The 22,082-nt window shown below is 38.2% G+C and overlaps 1 protein-coding gene across 1 annotated transcript; it reads left to right on the top strand.

The window, feature by feature from the left end:
- The first annotated feature begins 7,272 nt into the window (after nt 1–7,272).
- LOC126825139 (protein PIF) lies at nt 7,273–17,949 on the top strand. Its single transcript, XM_050554640.2, has 11 exons — nt 7,273–7,346; nt 8,062–8,137; nt 8,978–9,307; nt 9,656–9,865; nt 10,399–10,716; nt 11,651–11,836; nt 12,782–12,931; nt 13,945–14,276; nt 14,640–14,727; nt 15,725–15,807; nt 17,183–17,949. Exons 2-11 carry the CDS (start codon nt 8,083–8,085, stop codon nt 17,225–17,227), a joined length of 1,797 nt encoding a protein of 598 aa, XP_050410597.1. The 5' UTR covers nt 7,273–7,346; nt 8,062–8,082; the 3' UTR covers nt 17,228–17,949.
- Nucleotides 17,950–22,082: the final 4,133 nt, after the last annotated feature.

Here is a 22,082-nt window from a genome sequence, read left to right on the forward strand (position 1 = left end):
GGCTGAAGTCAAACGGTGAATGATCTAGTCCCTTTCCAAAAATACCGCAAGTAAGAAACAATTTTGTTACATCTCTATTACCGTATATATTTTTGCTATAATATGTTGATTTAAACTAAAAGTCAAAATTACAAAAAAATAACGTAGCAAATAACACTCACTTGAAACATAAATGTTGATTTTATAGCATAAAAATACAGTTGTTGACGAAATGACGTCATATCCGGAGTCGCTTTTTAATTGAAATCATTTTTATGTAACACATATTGGCATCCAAAAAATGGTGCCACTTTTATGAAAATCCAATAATAATTTACTCTTTCACAGCAAAATAACGTGAAAACTGATTCATGCAAAACTACCTATTTATCATTAATTAATCATATTTTGATATATATTAGATTGTCTTCGTATGGATTAATGTTACGTTTAAGAAAGATACGAATAAATATATCGGAGTGGGCAAAAAATAATAATAAGAGGAATAAACTATATTGTGAAACCCTGATAATGAAAAATGAATATATTGAAAATTGCACTCAAATTACTTAAAGGGGCATTATGGGAGATCAGATAAAGAGCTGGCTGTTCGCACTATAATAGTTAAAAACTAGATAATGTAAAGGCAATTTCAGCAGTTGGAATTCGATATAAGAGTAGGCCAGAGTGCTGCAGCCCGGGCAAAATGTCCCTCATAGCACACTATATGGCGTATGCCCGTCTTCATTAGCCCAGTCGTAGCAGAACAGTAGGACGTTAAACCCCATTTCATTTCAATTTCATTTTCGTGTTTGAATTCTTTCATAGAAATATATTACAATGTGAAATAGGTGCGATCTAAAAGCGGAAGTCATGCAGGTGGTTAGATACACCATACGTTATACACAACTTATCGTATATATAAATATCGTGGGTGTCATATGTCAGGCGTTTTTAGTATGAATAAAATGTAAAATGATACACCTGTAATTGAGTTAAACATACATTAAGTAAGAGCTAAATCTGCCTATTGCAGGTCTTTCTTATGGCCTGAAATGTTATATAAACTATTAATTAGACATTTATTAACAAAACAAGACCATAATCAACTCTCGATGGTATCGGATACTCGCGATTTTAACTAGGTTAGAACTGTTCGCATTTAAAAAATTTATTTAAAAATGAGTAAGCGAGACTAAGTCTCGAATATACCAGTGCCCTGGTTACCACAATTTAATTCAAAAATCGGAAATCGAGGCTAAGTCTCGAATATACCTTACCCTAATTATGCACTATGCAGACATCTTGTCAAAACTACAAACAGTGGCAACCTGGCTTAGAATGAAGTAATTTGACTGAAATTTTCAATATTTTCATTTTACATTATCTATTTTTGAGCAATTATAGCAAGAATGACAACTTGGCTCAGAATGAAGTATTTTGAATGAAATTTTCAATATTTTCATTTTACATAATCTATTTTTGAGCTATTAAAGCAAGAATGGTCAGTTCTTTATCTAAATCTTACATAATGTATCTTTAATTAAAGAACAGTTTACGAATCAGGAGGACATTAAAGCTACCAAGTACTCGATGGTTTGTTTATTCTACAAAGTGATCTGCACAACTCTTCCGTATTCCCAAATGAACAAGTAATAAACGACTCCAACTGGAACTTTGTCTTCAGTCAGGTTTACAGCTTCAGATGTCAGTTGGAGGAGAGAGAGAGAGATGGGGTTTAACGTCCACTCGATACAAACCTGGTCATTTCGGGATTAACACATGGTTCAATTTTATGTCGATAATTTGCTTGCGCGTAGTGGGAGGAAACCCGAGGACAAGGAGAAAACCCACAAAGTTGGACAGGCGATCCGACTCCTTGTTACGTACTACCGGGAAATCGAAACCACGCCACACGATGATACAGCGCGCACGTGCTAACCATTCGGACGTTGGGCGGACGCAGGTGACGACAACTTCGGTCACATTAAAATGCTGATTTATAAAAAGAAAAAAAACTACATATGCCCTAAGCGACTTATGTTTTTTTTTTTTTTTTTTTTTTGTTGTTGTTGTTTTATTTTTTGTGGTTGTTGTTTTTTTGGGTTTTTTTTTTCAAATAAGGCAATTCATGCCAATCAGCACTTCTCTTTACCCCAAAAAGTAAAATAGAAAATTCGCTGTATCCTTATTCCTTCATTCAACACCGACTTATAAAAATGGTGGTTTCATATCAATAGAGATGCAACACCCACTCGACACAACTAGGTCATTTTTGGACTAACATATGGTACAATCTTATTTCAATAATTCACCTACCCGTAGGGGCCTTTATCAGTGGAGGGAAATCGTAGGACCCACGACGTTGGGCAGGAGAAATGTCTCATTTTCTTCTCTATCAGCGTTAATGATCACGAACATACATCATGCAGTGTGCTCTGGTGGAAGTTTTGCCAGGGAAGCTGCGGTACGACCTACTCTTATTTCAAATTGCACCACTGAAACAGGAAAACCCCGAAGAGCTTTCTCGGCTAACACTGTAATCGAACCCGGGACAGTCACTTAGAGGGATAATATCGATCAGAGTTAACGATCAGAGTTAATTAGTTCACAATATTAACTTTTTTCCTTCTGCAAATTAAATTCTAGAATATTTTTTTGAAATAACAGAAAAGTAAATAAAGGTGTTTGAAGTATATCTGGATATAAACAAAAATATTACATAATTAGTGTAAATGGGTATGTAAAATAAGTAAAAGGCACCATTTTACCCGGACCAGTTTACACTACATCTTATGTAAACAGTACACACGATATCGTGCCAATGGTCGACGCCGGATGATGTGATATCACACGTAGAAGGGAATTTAAACCCATAAAGGTCAGTCAGTCATCTTACACGAGGTTAGAAGAGGGCTTACACATTATCTCTAAAAGATAGATTGTCACCGAGGCTGCCACTCTTGCCACTTATTTAGATTTTAGCAGTGGCAATGTACTGCACATGACATGGTGTATACTTACCCATTCTAGAACACATAATATTGCCTGTGATGTGAAATTCTACTTGACGATCGACATTTTAGAGAAAAAAAAAGAAATATCGACTGACCTCTCTTAACCTATAAAATGAAAGGTGTATTTAATGTTCATGGTACAAACTTAATAAAATTATGTAATTTTGTATCAACACAGGGTACAATTTTATGGATACACAATTACTGAGTTTAATACTAAGCGACGTTTCGACGAGGATACTCTCGAAACGTCGCTTAGTATTAAACTCTGTAATTGTGTATCCATAAAATTGTGTACAATTACTAAAAGCCAATCAAAGAAGATAAATTTGTATCATTTCATGATAAATCATATGTAAATGTATATTCATGTATCGTCGAATAAAGATTATAATGCACCAACGATTTTGTTTCTTGTAAATGTTACTATTATGCGGCTCAATATAATGAAATTGTGCAATATAAGGATAATGCACGTATCTGTATTTAAACATGCATTATATAACATTAGGATAAAGTGCTGGCAGTTCTCGCTTTAATAGTTAAAAAAATAGATAATGTAAAGGGAATATGCTGCAAATGTCAGTAAAATTACTTCAGTTATCGTCGATTATTAAACAGTGAAGCCACGATTGTCATTGCTACCGTTGTAACCATAATAAGACTTTGTTTATCCACTTTTAAATTAAATTATTAACCGCAAATCGTATTTAAATCTGTTTAAAAATCTGCAGCTCCGATGTCGTCGAGAATTGATTATACTATTGGCAAGTTGATAAATGTCCAATTAAATATAAAACATTAAAGACTCAAAGAAGGAAGGGGAGTTGGATGGCCGAATGGCTAGCGCGTGCGCCTTGTATCATAAGGTCTGTCATTGAGTCACCGTGTGTGGTTTCGATTCCCCGGTTGTACGTGACAAGGAGTACGGTGGATTGTCCAACCTCGTGGGTTTCCTCCGGTTTCTCTGGTTTCCTCCCACTGCAATAGACCCCTACGCGCAAGCGAATTATTGAAATATAACTGAACCATATGTTAGTCCCGAAATGACCTAGTTTTATGTCGAGTAGACGTTAAACCCAACTCCCCCTCTCTTTACGACCCAAGAACGTCCTGCAGTGAGCAGATTTTGCTCTTGAATAACGCTCCTTTAACTATGCATGCATGTAAGATAAATTATACAAATAAAGCACCTTGATGCGAAAATACAAATTTAAGAGCAACAACGTGAAGGCCATAAAAAGTGACAATTTCAAAATAGATATTCAATTAAAATAGGAATCCGGATGTTTTTTTCAATAAATGAAAATAGTTAAAAGAGATAAATATGTTTCAAAAATATTTCAATGTAGCAACCAGATAAAACGATCATGCGTGAACAAATCGTGGCCGCACGAATCTTGGTAAACAAAAATTCCAAGAATAGATTTTAAGATTATGATAAACAATTTATTCATTGCCGGATGTTCCGATATTATTAATGCCTCATTCATCTTAGAATTAGTAAACAGGATCTTATCCAAAGTTGGTGACCCATAAATTGCACGTAAATATGAATAATACTTATCTACAAATTATTTATAGCTGTAAGGACGCTAAACAGGATTACGTCATGCGCATTGACTTTGAACAAAAGATTGCATACTCGTCACTAGTGTAAAACGATACAAAAACAAAAAAACGAGATAATCCCCTTTAACACGTGTTGTCGTTTTGCCGGATTTATGTCTCAATATGCAATTGTAAAGAAAACAGTATTGGTAATTTTAATGTTCGTGACAAAGGTTTTGGGTATAATGAATATCAGTTGTATATTTCTCAGAAACTGCGCCTAAATTAAAAACTGAAAACACTGGTATATCGGGTGACCCATCCCAAAAAAACGAGTACATTATTTACAGTGGAAAACTTTAAGTATTTTACTTCTACTGAAATGAAATGGAATGAAATGAAATGGGGTTTAACGTCCTACTGTTCTGCTCCAAACTAGGATAATGAAGACGGACATACGCCAAACAGTGTGCTATGAGGGAAATTTTGCCCGGACAGCGGCACTACGGCCTACTCTTATATCGAATTTAAACTGCCAAGGGATCTTTTACGTGCACGTCAATGTGTACAACGGATCCCCGTTTTTCTTCCCATCCGAACGACTAGACAGCTGTCCTTGTCAGGCCCTCCGGCCTGCATCACTGACAACTGAGAACCACGCCGAAAATCTGGATGATCTTTCTCGGCCAATGCAGGGATCGAACACCCACTTAGCTACCGTGACCCCCACTTTACTTATACGGACCTGCTATTTGGAGGAGAGAGAGAGATGAGGTTTAACGTCCACTCGGGACTAACGTATGGTTCTTTTTTATTTCAACAATTCGCTTGCGCTTATGGGTCTTTAGCAGTGGGAGTAAACAGGAGGACCCGGAGAAAACCCACGAGGTTGGACAGACGACCCTACTCCTTGTCACGTACAACCGGGGAATCGAAACCACGTCAGTTCAGTCAATGACAGATCTTATGATACAATGCGCAGTTGCTAACCATTCGGCCCGTCTGAATGGCACAGAACTTAGTAACTTTACCATTGTGCTTACGGTTCAAGCACTTCAAACGAAGGAGGTATATTATCTGTGTTAGACTTCAACAAAGATCTGACAAAATCAGAACTGCTCCAAAATACTCCCTGTGACTTGAACCAATTTACTAATCTATTTGTACAACTCGACGGATATAATACCCAAAAGTCTCTAAGTGTGTTAGAATTACGCCTAAATCGCCACTGTAATATGAGAACATCTACCTAAATAAACATGCGGGAAGGAAAGAGGGGAACATGGGCGGGAATCCCATTTAGAGATCTATCGACAAATTTATGTTAATAAACGCTTTAAGACTTCAAAGACCGAATACCAGATCACACCTAACACTGACAAGGCTTCAGAGACCGAATACATTAACGACCAGATCACATCTAACACTGGCAAGTCTTCAAAGACCGAATACCAGATCACATCTAACACTAGCAAGGCTTTATAAAGACCGAATACATTAAAGACCAGATCACATTTAACATTGGCAATTCTGAAGCTCTTTATTCTTTTATGTTCTCTTTAATGGACAACCGTGATGTGGTAAAGTTCCCTATCGTTAATAATGATACTGAGTCCCTCGTAATAAAATTCAGTACCCTTTTCCATAATAAGATCGCAACAATCCAGCAGTCGATTAATCAACACGACGATTCTAATAGTGCCTTTAACAACCCTGATTATTCCGGTACTTTAATGGGATCTTTCACTGGCTGTGGCATTCAGATAAATCAGATCAACTCAGATAAATCAGAATGTGTTTCCCTAGAGTGTGGTGTTCCTCAAGGTTCTGTTTATGACCTGTTTTATTTACCATGAATACAAAGCAACTTAGAGGTGTTCTAAATCATAAATTATGTATGGTGCCCGTCTTCATTAAGCCAGTATAAGAGTAGAACATTAGGACGTTAAACTCCATTTCATTTCATAATTCTGTATGCTGAAGATAATGAACTGTTTGATTCGTCTATTTCTGAATCAGATCAAAGTATCGGGCAATACAAATTAAAACCTGGATGAATTGAGATCGCGTGGTACTAAATGTACTTTTCGGCTCCAAGGCTCGATTATCGAACCCCTCGTACTGTAAATTTCAATGGACAATGCTACTGTCATCTGATTCGAAAATACAATAAAGAGAAATTTAAAAAATGAATGTGAGAGAAAGAGAGAGAAATGGGGTTTAACGTCCACTCGACACAAACTAGGTCATTTCGGGACTAACATATGGTTTAATTTTATTTCAATAATTCGGTTGCGCGTAGGGGTCTTTGGCAGTGGGAGGAAACCGGAGGACCCGGAGAAAACCCACGAGGTTGGACAGGCGACCGTACTCCTTGTCACGTACCACGCCAGTCGACTCAATTACAGACTTTATGATACAGCGCGCGCACGCTAACCATTCAGCCATCCACCCCCACCCCCCCACCCCAATGAATGTAAATTCTAACACTCATTTTACGTTAATATGTGTTCTACACTCTTTGACCTATGCGGAACATATCGACTTATTAAGGGATTGATTTATTGTATACGCACAGTGTAGTTGACAGAGAGCCAAGTTTATTTTAGTATTCCCCCCGTTTTTTTCGAAAAAGGACCTAAAATATATCCTATTCTTTTAAGAATAAGGGGAGTGTACATGTATCAGACCACTGATTCACAATAAGCCCTTACAATTCAGATTTCATATAAAAAGACCCTAATCCGCAGCAATTGAATCATTCAGTCGAAGTTAACCAAAGAACAGTTAACCGAAAGAGTAAGTATAGAAACTTATATTATAAAACATACCTATCTTAAATATACGTTTTATTGAACCATGAACTGATCGCTTATCGCAACTCATCTTGTTCTTCTTCTTCTTGTTCTTGGGGTGACGCTCTTCGAACAAGCCCAAGGCTCCGTCAATTCAAGTCCAATTGACATGAACATAGGCATGCTGGTTCTCTAAACAATTCTGCATCGTTTTAAGGAATCCGATTTTTGAATTTTATCCTCCGAATAAACTTATGACGTTAAAGCTGTGCCAGCCTTCGTTAAAGACCCCACAAGCATGGTCAGTTCCTGGTTAAACATACGTTATGCAAGAGCTTAATCTGCCTATTGCAGGTCTTTAGTTAAGCCTTAAATGTTATCTAAATTATTAATTAGCCATTAATTAACTCAACTGCGATATTAACTGGATATTCAATCGCTAAATTCAGAGTGGATCAATTTGACTGAAATTTTCAGCAAATTCCCCTTACATTGTCTAGTGTGTAACTATTATAGTGAGAACTGTCAGCTATTTATCTTATCTCCCATAATGTATCTTTAATAGTACGATCGTACTTGTTGTTTTTTTTAAATACATCGATCTTTAGCGATTATCAAGAAAGAGTAGCATAGAGATTATCATAAAGTTTATAGTTTTCATGCAACACTTCTTCTATTTGTCTTTTGATCAATAACATTATATATTCGAAATATTTCAGATTTTATCATTTACAGTCACAATGAAAAATCTAATATTGGTTGCTGCCTTGGTGGCTTTACATGCAGCATTTACAAGTAAGAATATTATTATATGTTCTAAGTTGTTATTATCCAATACTGTGGATATACATTTTATCTACAATTCGATTGTTCTGCCGTAGTGCTGTTTTCTGGGGGTTGTACCTTATTCCAACACTAACTTACTCGGAATAAATAATTAATATTGTATTTTTAATAAAGGAGTGTCACAATAACGTGATAGGTATCGCTAGGTCGAGTCGATCACCTAACTAGAATTACAGAAGAATATAGAATATATATAAAGTTTATGATTAAAATAATTATATAATAATATTTGATAAAAAATGTTAAATTTCACATTTAACCCAGTTAAAGATTTGAAAGATTAATGAGATATCAATTCGGGCATTGGTCAATTACTATTTTTTCTAAAATTAAATAGTAATAAAATATATACAAAGATACACTACAACAGGTTTTTTTTATTATTAACATCAGTTCTTATTTTCCGATTCTGTGAATTTATCAGAAACTAATTCGATAGTGCCTTTGAGGATATTTTTTCTTGATTATTTTGATTCTCTGAAAATAAAATAATTTCAATTCATTGCTTTTTTATAATTCCTGTGTGTTAAATTTACTTTGATATACTATAGCATACATAGACAATCATAAAGGTGAGCGGGTGCGCGCTGTATCATTAGATCTGTTATTGAATCAACTGGCGTGGGTTCGATTCCTCGGTTGTACGTGACATGGAGTAAGGTCGCCTCTCTCTCTCTCTCTCTCACACACACTCTCTCTCTCTCTCGCTTTCTCTCTCTTGTTGCTAGCGCTGCTAAATCACCTCAATATAATAATTTCTTATCTTATTGTCCATCTTTCGATCAACAGATTCTACAGGATGCCAACAATTTATTGACGTTATAGCCGTTGTCGATGGTTCGGACAGTGTCGGAAGATCAGATTTTGATTCAGTACAGGATTCCTTGAGAGTATTTGTTTCATCATTGGGGGTGAGCTCATCAGTCCGGTTTGGCGTTGTCGTCTACAGTTCTGAAGTAGGAGATGTCATTCCATTATCAGGCGATGCTAGTTCTATAAGTAATCAAATTGATAATCTTAACCATACACGTTTAGGAACACGCACCGACTTGGGTATCGCCAGAATGATTCAGATGTTCGGGGCTTCTTCAAGCCCTAAAGTTGGTATTGTCATCACCGGTAAGAAACTTTATATTAACAAATATTTTTTTTTATTATTATTATTATCGACATTTTCTATTCCTAATCATACACGGAATACAAAATGTAGTCATGCCTGCTAGAAACATAGATATTGCCAAAATATCAAGCAGTGTATAGTATCCAGATATAGGTAATATAAGTACATTTCTTTTACTGCAATCTCAGAACTATAGACAATTATATAATGTACTTAACCCAAGTTTTAAGCCCATGAAATTTCAGTGCACTGTTAACAGATTTGTTTTCACGATTAGCAGAATATCTGCTAAAATCCTTTGTTTTTGTAACACGAATTTTAATTAATTTTAATTTTTAATTAATCAGACGGGGAATCTTTATTTCCGAATATAACATTGTCTCAAGCAACAAGTGCAAAAGCGGACAACGTTAATATGTTTGCCATCGGAGTCGGAGCATTTATTAATACCCAGGAACTAAATGGTATAGCCTCATCAACTAATCAAGTATTATCTGTCACCGATTACACGGCACTTGCCCAACAGATAACCAGTCTAGTGTTGGAAATCTGTCCAAGTAAGTATAACAATATAACAATGTAATTAAAACACAAGTTCTATTTCGTTTCGTTTGTTTTTAGTTCAAAATTTCAAAGAGGTCATTGAAACGAAACGAAATATAATCTGTATCTTGTTGTTGTCGGTGTTCTTGGGGGGAGATGATCTGCGAAAAAAGGTCCACGGATCCCCACAAATGCATGTACGATTGACCTGAAACTTGGCATGATAGTTCCTTGGACAACTGCGCATCGATCAGCGAGCGTCGATTTGTAATGTGACGTTACAAGTAAGTATAATAATATAACTGTTTCTTGAGCCACTGATCGAACCAAGCGCTACTCATCTTTTTCTTGCTGTCGATGTTCTCGGTCAACATCGGGATCGAACCCAGTATCTCCTGGTTGCCGAACCAACGTCTTATTCTCACTGATCCACCGCGGTTTCTAATGGTAGTATACTAGCAATGGTTCGGCAATGATAACGCAGTGAGAGAACATATTTATAGTACCTGTCATTTTGTTTAAATGCTACTTTTCTGAATAATTTCAGCTACTACCCAACCAACAACAACTACCCCAACAACAACAACAACTACCCAAACAACAACAACAACTACCCAACCAACAACAACTACCCAAACAACTCGTCCAACTACCCAAACAACATCTACTCATCCATGTGATGGCTGTGCAATGGTTAACGGTATTGGATACAACCCACACACAGAATGTGATAAATATATCCAATGTGAATTTACCACAGATCTCACCTTACTTCGATACCACGTAAAACAATGTGGATATGGAACTTTCTGGAATCAAGATAAACTGACCTGTGATCATATTGGCAATGTCGCCTGTGATAATGGTAAGATTTCTATTGGCTTTCGTAAGTAAAGTGGGATGTTGGGTGGCCGAACGGTGTAAAGCGTGTACATTACATCATAGGGTCTCTGATTGAGTCAAGTGGCTAGGTTTGGATTACTAGCCAGTAATTTGACAAGGAGTATGTACAGCTCGGTGGGGTAAGGGCTTGGGTAGCCGAATGGTGCTACGCGGATGTGTAAGGTCTTTCATTGAGTCGAGGTGGGTTACAGTGGCTAAACGGGCAAGACGCTGGCTTGCTAGCCTGGAAGTCGAGTGTTCGATCCCTGCATTAGCCGCGAAAGTTCATCTTGTTTACCCAGTTACAGTAAACAGGAACTATTTTGTATGCAGACAGCCTGTCAACACATTAAATGATTGTTTTAGACTTTAATTTGCAGAAGAAAAAAAGGTAATATTGAGAGTTGATAAACTCGCCTCATTGTCATCTCTTTCAAGCGAATATTTACCGCTGATCGGGTTTATAGTATTCCTATTCATTACACGGTACCAATCTGATTAAGCCACAGATCCTATTTCGTTTCGTTTTTTTATAGTTCAAAATTTTGTTTTACTTGTCTTTACTACACTAGGGTCTGGAAGGGTTGTTATATTACCGGCGTTCTGTTTGAATTGAGCGATTAGCCAATGAAACGGTCTGTTACGGCGAGTTATTGGCGTGCAATGCACTGAACTATGGGTAAAACCACTAGAAACGTTTACGTTGATTGATTATAAATCAAACTCTAACGTCATAGGGTCACAAGCCGCTCGTCCGATCCCCTGACGTGACCTTCCAGTATAACCGGCCAGATCTTCATGTAGTGTAGGCCATCGAAAGTATAAAAAACGAAACGAAATATAGATCTGTATTTTAATCAGATTGTCACGATACACGCATAATGCACACCGCTGTTTGGTTACATTTTTATTTACAGACCCATGTAAAATAAGTCCTCCTGGCAGTTCATACAAGACAGCTGGAAATTGTGCTCAGTATTACAGATGTGTTAATGGTAAAACCCAAGTCAGAACATGTAGATCTGGATATTCCTATTCACTTTATGGCTACTGTACTACAGATACTTCATGCAGTCACAATAATGCTGATCCAGTCGGTTCTGGTATGTAAGCATACATAATTTATTTTTAAATAGAATATCCTTTCTGTCGGGGGAAGATGGTGGTCGAATAAATGCGCCTGTCATTGATTCTAGTGGCTTGTCCATCCTCGTGATTTTTCCCGGGTCCCACGATTCTCTCCCACCTCTAAAGACCCCTTGGTGCATGTCATTTATTGAAACAAATTGAACCATAGGTTATAGCATATCACCTCCAGTAGAGCTATATTTCGCTAAAGTACATGGGGAGTGGGATGGCCTAGTGGTCTAGAGTGCCGCGATTCGACCTCTAACTGGCCGATCACCTCTGGCTTGCGGTTGTGGTTTCGATCCCGGGTGTGAGCGTATGTGGCTTGGAGATAGGGGCGCCTTCTCAACCTCGTGGGTTTATTCCAGATACTCCTGCTCGGGCGCTAAGATAATAAACAACTTGTCTGTGATTATCACCTTCGGTGGAACCAGGCGTTAAGTACTAAGAACAACAACGTAATAAGTATTACGTTAATACAAAAACATAATATGGGACACACTTACTATTTTAATTAAAGCGACGTTTCGTTGAGGGTTCTCTCAACGTTTTCAAGCAAATGATAGTAATGGTGTTCCATATTATGTTTTTGTATTACGTATGTCAATTGCTAAATGCCGCCCAAAGAAGAAAGTATTAGATTGTTATAAGTTAAAGATGCATTATGCAAGATTTATATATACAGCTGGCCGTTCTTACTATAATAGTTTAAAAATAGATAACTAAGAATAAATATTGAATATTTAATCAAATTACTTTACGCCGAGCGAAGTTATGACTGTTTAGAGATACAGCGTAGATTATTTATCCATGTATCGATCAGGTTCATCCGATGGTCTAGATAGTTCGTTATTGCCATGCCATGTGAATGACTGATATTGACGCCCAAATAAAGACCTTCAATTATGTATTTTTTACAGTGTACTGTCAATTTAAAGAAAGAACTGATGATAAATGTCATTATGATTGGGTTACGGCAATAGGCACATACAAGATGGCTTGTCCACCCGGTACGACTTTTAACCCAGTCAAATGTTCATGTGATACAGAATATGGAACTTCTTGTAATCGTAAGTAAAGACATATAAAAGTTGAATGCTTGCACCCTATCCTATCTAAAACCACCACCAACTACCTCTTCAGAAGTGGGTTGGATGGTCGAATGGTTAGCATGTGCGCTTTGTATCATAAGGTCTGTCATTGAGTCAACTGGCGTGGTTTCGATTCCCCGGTTGTACGTGACAAGGAGTAGGGTCGCCTGTCCAACCTCGTAGGTTTTCTCCGGGTCCTCCGGTTTCTTCCCACCATATGTTAGTCCCGGAATGACCTAGTTTGTGTCGAATGAACGTTAAACCCCATTATTCTCTCTCTCACCTCTTTAGTATAAATCCAATCTCATTAAAATCCAGATCTATATTTCGTTTCGTTTTTTTTTATACTTTCGATGTCCTCCACTACATGAAGATCTGACCGGTTATAGTGGGAGGTCGCGTCAGGGATCAAAGTCATACACTTGGCTGCTGATCCTATGACGTCAGCCATTTGAACCAATCAGCGTTCATGCGGAAGACTCATTGGCTAATCAACCAGAACGCGTATGACAACCCTTCCGGATCCTAATGTAGTAAAGACAAGTGAAACATAATTTTGACCGGGGGTGGGGGTGGGGGGTCTGTGTTTTAATCAGATTGGTATTGTCTGAATTTACTTTTGGATTTGGATTTATTTTTTACGTCCCGTGCACGTGCGCGCTGTATCATAAGATCTGTCATTGAGTCACCTGGCGTGGTTTCGATTCCCCGGATGTACGTGACATGGAGTTGGGTCGCCTGTCCAACCTCGTGGGTTTTCCCTGGGTCCTCTCCTCTGGTTTCCTCCCTACGCGCAGGCGAAATATTGAAATAAAATTGAACCATATGTTAGTCCCGAAATGACCTAGTTTGTGTCGAGTGGACGTTAATACCCCCTCTCTCTCTCTCTCTCTCTCTCTCTCTCTCTCTCTCTCTCTCTCTCTCTATTTGGTTTAATCATTTGTATATTATCATCCAGAGTTTCATGTTTTAAACGTTTCATTCAATTTCAGCTCTCTGTAAGCCAATCGTGGACATTCAATTCAACCCATCCGAATCTGCAGAGTATGACAACGATGGGGCTCTAATCCATAATGGTAAAGCTTATTTCAATGGCAACGCCGCCATCAGGATTCTGACATTGGCTAATGTTGACTTTCAATCTAAAATTAACATAAAGGTCCGGTATCTCGTGGAATCGTATAGTTCTCAAACACAAGCCGTGGTTACCAATGGTGATTGTGGTAAACAACCGTCCATAAGCATAGGCAACCGAAATAACAATGTCCAATTCAACCTCGAGGATACTACAAACGCCAACCACACTCTTGTTGTTAATTCTCATGTAAGTATATATATTTATCACCCAATAATACAGTCTACAGTAGATATCGCTTGTGTGATAAATTTCATAATCTACTGCGATATCTCCTAATTTGTGTCGAGTGGACGTTAAACCCCATTTATCTCCCTCTCTCTCTCTCTCTCTCTCTCTCTCTCTCCTAGGGAGATCACCATGAACTAGAATCTCGCCAAACTATGTATTTTATTTTATTCCACATTAAAGCTTTTTATAGTTGTGTTGGTTTGTTTAAATTATGGACAAGATTGTCGCCAAACTATGTATTCTTTATTCACAGACGACCATTACCAAAATGGACGAACATTTTAAACATTATTAGTATTTTAAACGTTGTTTTCTTATCAGTTAAAATGGCGGACAGTTGAATACAGTCTGGATAATGGAGTATTTACAGCCAGAGTTAACTCTGCCAGTACTAGAAAAAATATCCCAGGTATGATTGTTGTCCTGTTTTACCATACTGTGCGATTTGCAGGGTAATATGTACTACGTTTGTATATTTTTATATACGATGCAGTATAACTATGCTATTTTAAAATTTCTGTTTAGGCCTATGGGGCGGTGGGAGGCACGGGTAACTTCAGAACTGAAATCACAAACACACGATATCGGAGAGAGAACATAATAAATGAAATACAGAAACTAATTAAACATGCGAGAGGTAAATCTGTCTATTGCGGGTCTTTCATTCGGCCTGAAATGTTATATAAACTATTAATTAGCCATTTATTAACATGAAAAGACCATAATCAACTCTCGGTGCCATCTTATCTGTCCGATTTTCATTGGATTTGAATCTGCTGTTGAACGTCCGTTGACAGCCCTAATAATGACATTCGAGCCTACATATATTTTAAAATAAGGTTTTTTTTTCGGCTTAGCGTGAAGCAATTTGATTCATATTTTCGGCATATTCCCTTTACATCATATTGTTTTTAACTATTATAGTGAGAACTACCAGGTTTTTTTTATATAATCTTCCATAATGTATCTTTAATAAAAATGATCTATATGAGCGACTAAGATCTTTTACTTTTGAAACTAACCCATGATATCATATCTAATTTGCAAGTTACAACGTTCGGATGGGACGAAAAGTCGAGGTCCTGTGTACACATTAAAATATAATAATAATTAAACATGCATTATGCAAGAGATAAATCTACCTATTGCATGTCTTTCGTTAGGCCCGAAATGTTATATTAAATATTAATTAGCCATTTATTAACATGACAAGAGCATAATCAACTCTCAGTGCCATCTCATCTTATCCCAACGTTCGGATGGGACGAAAAGCCGAGGTCCCCTGTACACATTTGCGTCATGCGTGTACATAAAGAAAACCTTGACAGCTGGGATTCGATATCAGCAGGACGTAGCGCGCTTTATATCGTGTGTCTCATTTTATTTCATATCTAATTATGTTACAGATGCTAAAATACTAAGATCAAAGTGTGCCTTCCAACTAGGTTATGGTACTGGATTCCAGAATTTTAAAGGATGGATTGATTACGTAAGTTCATTTGTTTGTAAATTTGGAGTGTTCTTAATTCTCCCGGTGTTGGCCAGGGAAGTTCCTCTGGAACATTACATTACATCATAGGGTCTCTGAGTCAAGTGGCTAGGTTTGGATTACTAGCCAGTAATTTGACAAGGAGTATGTACAGCTCGGTGGGAAAGGGCTTGGGTGGCCGAATGGTGCTAGGCGGATGTGTTGGGTCTTTCACCTACACATCGTTAGGGTCTTTACGGTGGCTAAGTGGGTAAGACGCTTGCTCGCTAGCCTTGAGGTTGGGTGTTCGATCCCTGCATTAGCCGAGAAGGTTCATCCAGATTTTCCGGCATGGTTGCCCTTTGTCAGTGATGCAGGACGGAGGGGCTGACAAGGACAGCTGTCTAGTCGTTTGGATGTGACAAAAAAACCGAGGTCCAGTGTACACATTGGCGTGCACGTAAAAGATCCCGTGGCAGTTGGAATTCGATATAAGGATAGGCCGTAACGCCACTTCCCGACAACATTTCCCTCATAACACACTATATGGCGTATGTCCATCTTCATTAGCCCAGTCGGTGCAGAAAAGTAGGGCGTTAAACGTAATTTCAATTCATTATTACACATAATCTGAATTGAAAATCGTACCGGATGGAGCAGAAAAAGTATGACGTTGACTCCCATTTTATTTCATTTCTTAATACTTGAGAGTTCGTGGTAGTTATATTCTAGTCTTTTTATAATGAGATTTAGTCCTGAGAGTTCATGGTAGTTATATTCTAGGTATTTTTTATTATGAAAAATTGTCCCGGGTCATCCAGCAACCCCAGTTGAAATAGACATCAAAATCACAAGGTAATTTTTATCGGGGAACGAAAGAGCTTTTTTCATGGTTGCCCAGCAGTGAATCACATACAAATTAATAAACAAATACCATCGATTGTTTTTGTTTTTAAATTAGGAATTAACTAATGTTTTGTAATCTGTTTGGCGATAAGGATGGATTAATTAAGTCCACACGTCACATTAATTTATTTCCACAGTTCAACAATTTTTTTTTTTTTGGGGGGGGGGGGGGGGATGGCTGAATGGTTAGCGTGCGCGCGTTGTATCATAAAGTCTGTCATTGAGTCGACTGGCGTGGTTTCGAATCCCCGGTTGTACGTGGCAAGGAGTAGGGTCGCCTACCCAACCTCGTGGGTTTTCTCCGGGTCCTCCCACTGCTAAAGACCCTTACGCGCAAGCGAATTATGTAAATAAAATTAAAACCATATGTCAGTCCCGAAATGACCTAGTTTGTGTCGAGTGGACGTTAAACCCCATTTCTCTCTCTCTCTCTCTCTCTCTCTCTCTCTCTCTCTCTCAAATTAATTATATTCATTTCATATCTTTTCAGATCACTGTATCAACATGTCCAACCAACTATTTTGCAATTGCTTAATCAATCATGCATGTATGATAACCAAATATATTTAAATTTACTACATTGTTTACTAGAAAGGCTTGATGCCTTTTGATCTTGTACAGTTTTATGCAGACCATCTTGTTTCAGTTTTGTTTTTAAAAAACATGTCTACATTTTAATATATATACCTCAATCTGATTAAAACACAGATCCTATTTCTTTTCGTTTTTTTTATAGTTCAAAATTTCATTTTAGTTGTCTTTACTACACTAGGATCTGGAAAAGTTGTTATATTACAGTCTGTTACGACGAGTCCTTGGCGTGCTGTGCACGGAATTGTGGGTAAACCACTAGAAACGTCAACGCTGATTGATTAATAAATGTTTGACGTCATAGGGTCAAAAGCCGCTCGTTTCACCCCTGACGTGAACTCCCACTGTAACTCGTCAGATCTTCATGTAGTGTAGGCCATCGAAAGTATAAAAAAACGAAACGAAATATAGATCTGTGTTTTAATCAGATTGAATATACCCATACATCTATATTTTAATACTTGTTTAGTGAAATTTACTACGTTGTTCTATTGTTTCATTAAATTATAATCAAAATATTGTTTTCTAGATCAACTTTGTGTTCTTTTGAACTTGTATTGTTTTATGCAAACCAGCTTTGTTTTTAAAATAATTTCTACATTTTATTTAATTCGCTCTGTGATCAAGATATCGTTTTCTGAATAAAATTGTGTTGTTCTATGCAAACCAACTTGTCGCCATTTTGTTTAACATTTTCAACATTTTGATACCCCATACATTTCCAATAACAAAGTAGGGGTCACAGTGGCTAAGTGAGTAAGACGCTTGCTCGCTAGTCTGGAGGTCGGATGTTCCAATCCTGCATTGGCTGAGAAAGTTCATCAAGATTTTCCTGCGTGTTTCCCCCCTTTTCTGTGATGCAGGACGGGGGGGGGGGGCTAACAAACCGAGGTCCCGTGTACAGATTGGCGTGCATGTAAAAGATCCCCTGACAGTTGGAATTCGATATAAGTTTAGGCCGTAGTGCCGCTGTCCGGGAAAAATGTCCCTCATAGCACACTGTATGGTGTATGCCGGTATTCATTAACCCAGTTCGGACCAGAACAGTAGGACGTTAAACCCAATTACATTTCATTACATTTACAATAACAATATATATATATTCGGATGTTTGATTATATAATGTTATGCTGTGTTGTTTATAAATAAATAATGCTTGCAATTTGATTTTTTCGTAGCTTATGTTTGATTAGGATTAAGGTAATCCTTACAAATTGCAGACCGAAACGCCGCTGTCAGGGCAACATTCACATCCAAATATGCACTTAAAAGACCCCTCGTCAGTTGGAATTCGATATAAAAGTAGGCCATAGTACCGCTGTCCGGGAAAAAAAATCCCTCATAGTACACTGTATGGCATAAACCCGTCTTCATTAGCCCGGAAGTGGGTTGGGGTGAACGAAAGGTTAGCACGTGCGCGTTGTATCATAAGGTCTGTCATTCAGTCAACTGGCGTGGTTTCGATTCACCGGTTGTACGTGGCAAGGAATAGGGACGCCTGTCCAACCTCGTGGGCTTTCTCCAGGTCCTCCGGTTGTACGTGACAATGAGTAGGGACGTCTGTCCAACCTCGTGGGCTTCCTCTGGGTCCTCCGGTTTCCTTCCACTGCTCAAGGCCCCTACGCGCAAGCGAATTATTGAAATAATTAGCCCAGTTAAAGCAGAGCAGTAGAACGTAAACCCCATTTCATTTCCATCGATGCACACTTTATGGCGTGTATCCATTATCATTAGCTCCTTCCCGTCTTCATTATACCAGTCGGAGCAGAACAGTAGGACGTTAAACCCCATTTCATTTCATTCCATTTCTTTAGCTTTGTAGATGAGGGGGGTTGGATGGCCGAATGGTTAGCACGAACGAGCGCCGTTTCATACGGTCTGTCATTGAGTCAACTGGCGGGGTTTCAATTCCCAGGTTGTGCGTGACAAGGAGTAGGGTCGCCTGTCCAACCTCGTGGGTTTTCTCCGGGTCCTCCGGTTTCCTCCCACTGCTAAAGACCCCTACGCGCAAGCGAATTATTGAAATAAAACTGAACCATGTGTTAGTCCCGAAATGAACTAGTTTGTGTCGAGTGGACGTTAAACCCCATTTCTCTCCCTCTCTTTGTAGATGACAATAAGTAGGGTGTTAAACTCTTAACTATTTCAGTTTGTATTAATGGGAGACCACTCTTTACATTACACGGTCCGACCTTCCTTTCTACATCGACTGCGCTAGTATTTATCACTTATAGTTTACGTTACCTCCAGTGTCCGTCGTGTCCACGCTTGCGCTTGTACTACCCGAGTATTCTCTACACTCCTTCCAGTAGTAGGGTGACCCATGTACTCACAGAAATACAGTCCACCGCTGATAGTTCGAGACTACCACTGAAGCGTGCACATTCGCCGTGCCGAGACCAACTTTCTGACAGTATGATACTATAAATAGCCATGGCACGTGCAATTCTCTACAAATCTATCAACTATTACAGCCGTAAAAAATTTATTGTTGACGATTTTGAATAGCAGTAAAATTAAGCTTCTTGGTTATTACAGCAGATTTAGAAATTACGTTCGTTTCATTTTTTTAAATCGCTTTATCATTAACTGTACCGTTAAGAGCGGCATCTTTTGGTTTAGTACAAATAATATCTCTGAATCACTCGGGTTAGACAGGAACATGCTACTAGCAGTAGTTTCATTTTACTTTTACAAGCTTCTTAAAAGGATTGTTGAGCTACCTAACGTGCTTATTTCTAAATTCAATTTCTTGTTCTAGCTTTCTGTTATGTTTCGTAAAAAAGTAGTCTTGATTATCCCGACCTGTCAATCAGACGTAGACTGGTCGATAGACTGGTTAATCGAGACTAATTTCAAAACAAGGGCAAGTAACCTATCTTTTACTCAAAAGTGTCTGGATGTTATGGACGACTCTTGGGACCAGTTTTCAGTCTATTATTTATACATGATTAATGGTCATAGCTTATTAAGTACAACATGATCGTTTATTTAGTGACTATAATTGTGTGAAACTGATTTGAGGCTTGGCATATATATAAATATTGTGGCGTAATTGTCGAGATATATGGAGATATTTATTTATGGTGGGTCACCCTACCAGTAGGTGATTAGTCGAACCATTAAAGTTTAAAAGGATTTATAGTCTCGTAACAGTCAATCTCATTAAAACACAGATCATGTTTCGTTTGTTTGTTTTTTTGTTTTTGTTTTTTTCAATATGGATATTGTTTTAAAACTTAAATGACTGGACTACTAAATATACAGGCAGGGACCGTCGCAATTGGGTGGTCGGTAATTATTGAATCATGAACGTCAATATGTCAATATTTTCTTTCTTACTCCATCAGTGCGGATGGCCAGGTGCGTGTGTGATTCATGTTCTATCCGCGGATTATTCGTTTGGACACTTTTGGCACGGTCCTCCCTTGATATATTTCTCTTAAAATTAGTTTTAATTGACACTGTAATTATCGCATTAACCCGACGTGTTATATAAAACATGATTCACGGATCAAATTTCTTCAGATACGTATTGTTTTCTGAACGTATTGTTTTCCCAACGCCTCAATAACATTGTTAATAAGATCGAAAAAAAAACTATAGTGATTAATTAAACAATTATTGGGAGTCTCAAACAAATATAAGTTTACAGAGATTAAACGGTTTCGATGATTGTGTAAATAATCCCTCGAATAACTGAAGCTCAATTGATGTATATATACACAAAGAACTGTGAGAATATTTCCGTTCACGAATCAATAGTAACTGAAAAATAATTCATAATTTTCTATCTGCAGTGTCATTTACCCCCCCCCCCCCCACCACCCCTTTGGGATCACGGTGGTTAAGTGGTTAAGGCGCTGGCTCGTTAGCCTGGAGGTCGGGTGTTCGATCCCTGCATTGGCCGAGAAAGTTCATCCAGATTTTCCACGTGGTTCTCCCTTGTCACTGATGCAGGACGGAGGGGCTGACAAGGACAGCTGTCTAGTCGTTCGGGTGGGACACATTGGCGTGCACGTAAAAGATCCCTTGACAGTTGGATTTCGATATAAGAGTAGGTCGTAGTATCGCTATCCGGGCAAAATTTCCATATGCTGATTACACTATTTTGCCTTATTACACTATTTTGCCTATACCGGTTTTGTATTTTTTTTTTTTTTTTAGGACTTCGAATTTTGTCTAATGGTTTGGATTGTTCGTACTTGGTTTTATTTTATTTTTACCTCATAGCATAATGTATGGCGTATGCCCGTCTTCATTAGCCCAGTTCGGAGCAAAACAGTAGGACGTTAAACCCCATTTCATTTCATTTCATTTAACTCACACAGTTGCAACAGCTACTAATCACCGGCAATAACAGTCAAGTGCTATTTTCTTTTTGAAAATAATGCCCAATATTTTGCATATGGTATGCAACATATACATGTTCATTCAATTGAACTGATTATTTTATATGACATATTAAGATATGCCCTGGTCCAAGTTGTATGGGGAGCCACGGTGGCTGGGTGGTTAAGACGCTGGCTCGCTAGCCTGGAGGTCGGGTGTTCGATCCCTGCATCCGATTTTCCGACGTGGTTTCCCCTTGTCAGTGATGCAGGACGGAGGGCCTAACAAGGACAGCTGTCTAGTTCTTCGGATGAGACGAAAAACCGAGGTCCCGTGTATACACTGGAATGCACGTAAAAGATCCCTTGGCATTTGGAATTCGATATAAGAGTAGGCGATAGTGACGCTGCCCGGGCAAAATTTCCTCATAGCACACTGTATGGCGTATGCCCGTCTTCATTAGCCCA

This window comes from Patella vulgata, chromosome 6 (genome assembly GCF_932274485.2).
Source record: "Patella vulgata chromosome 6, xgPatVulg1.2, whole genome shotgun sequence".
Taxonomy (NCBI): domain Eukaryota; kingdom Metazoa; phylum Mollusca; class Gastropoda; family Patellidae; genus Patella; species Patella vulgata.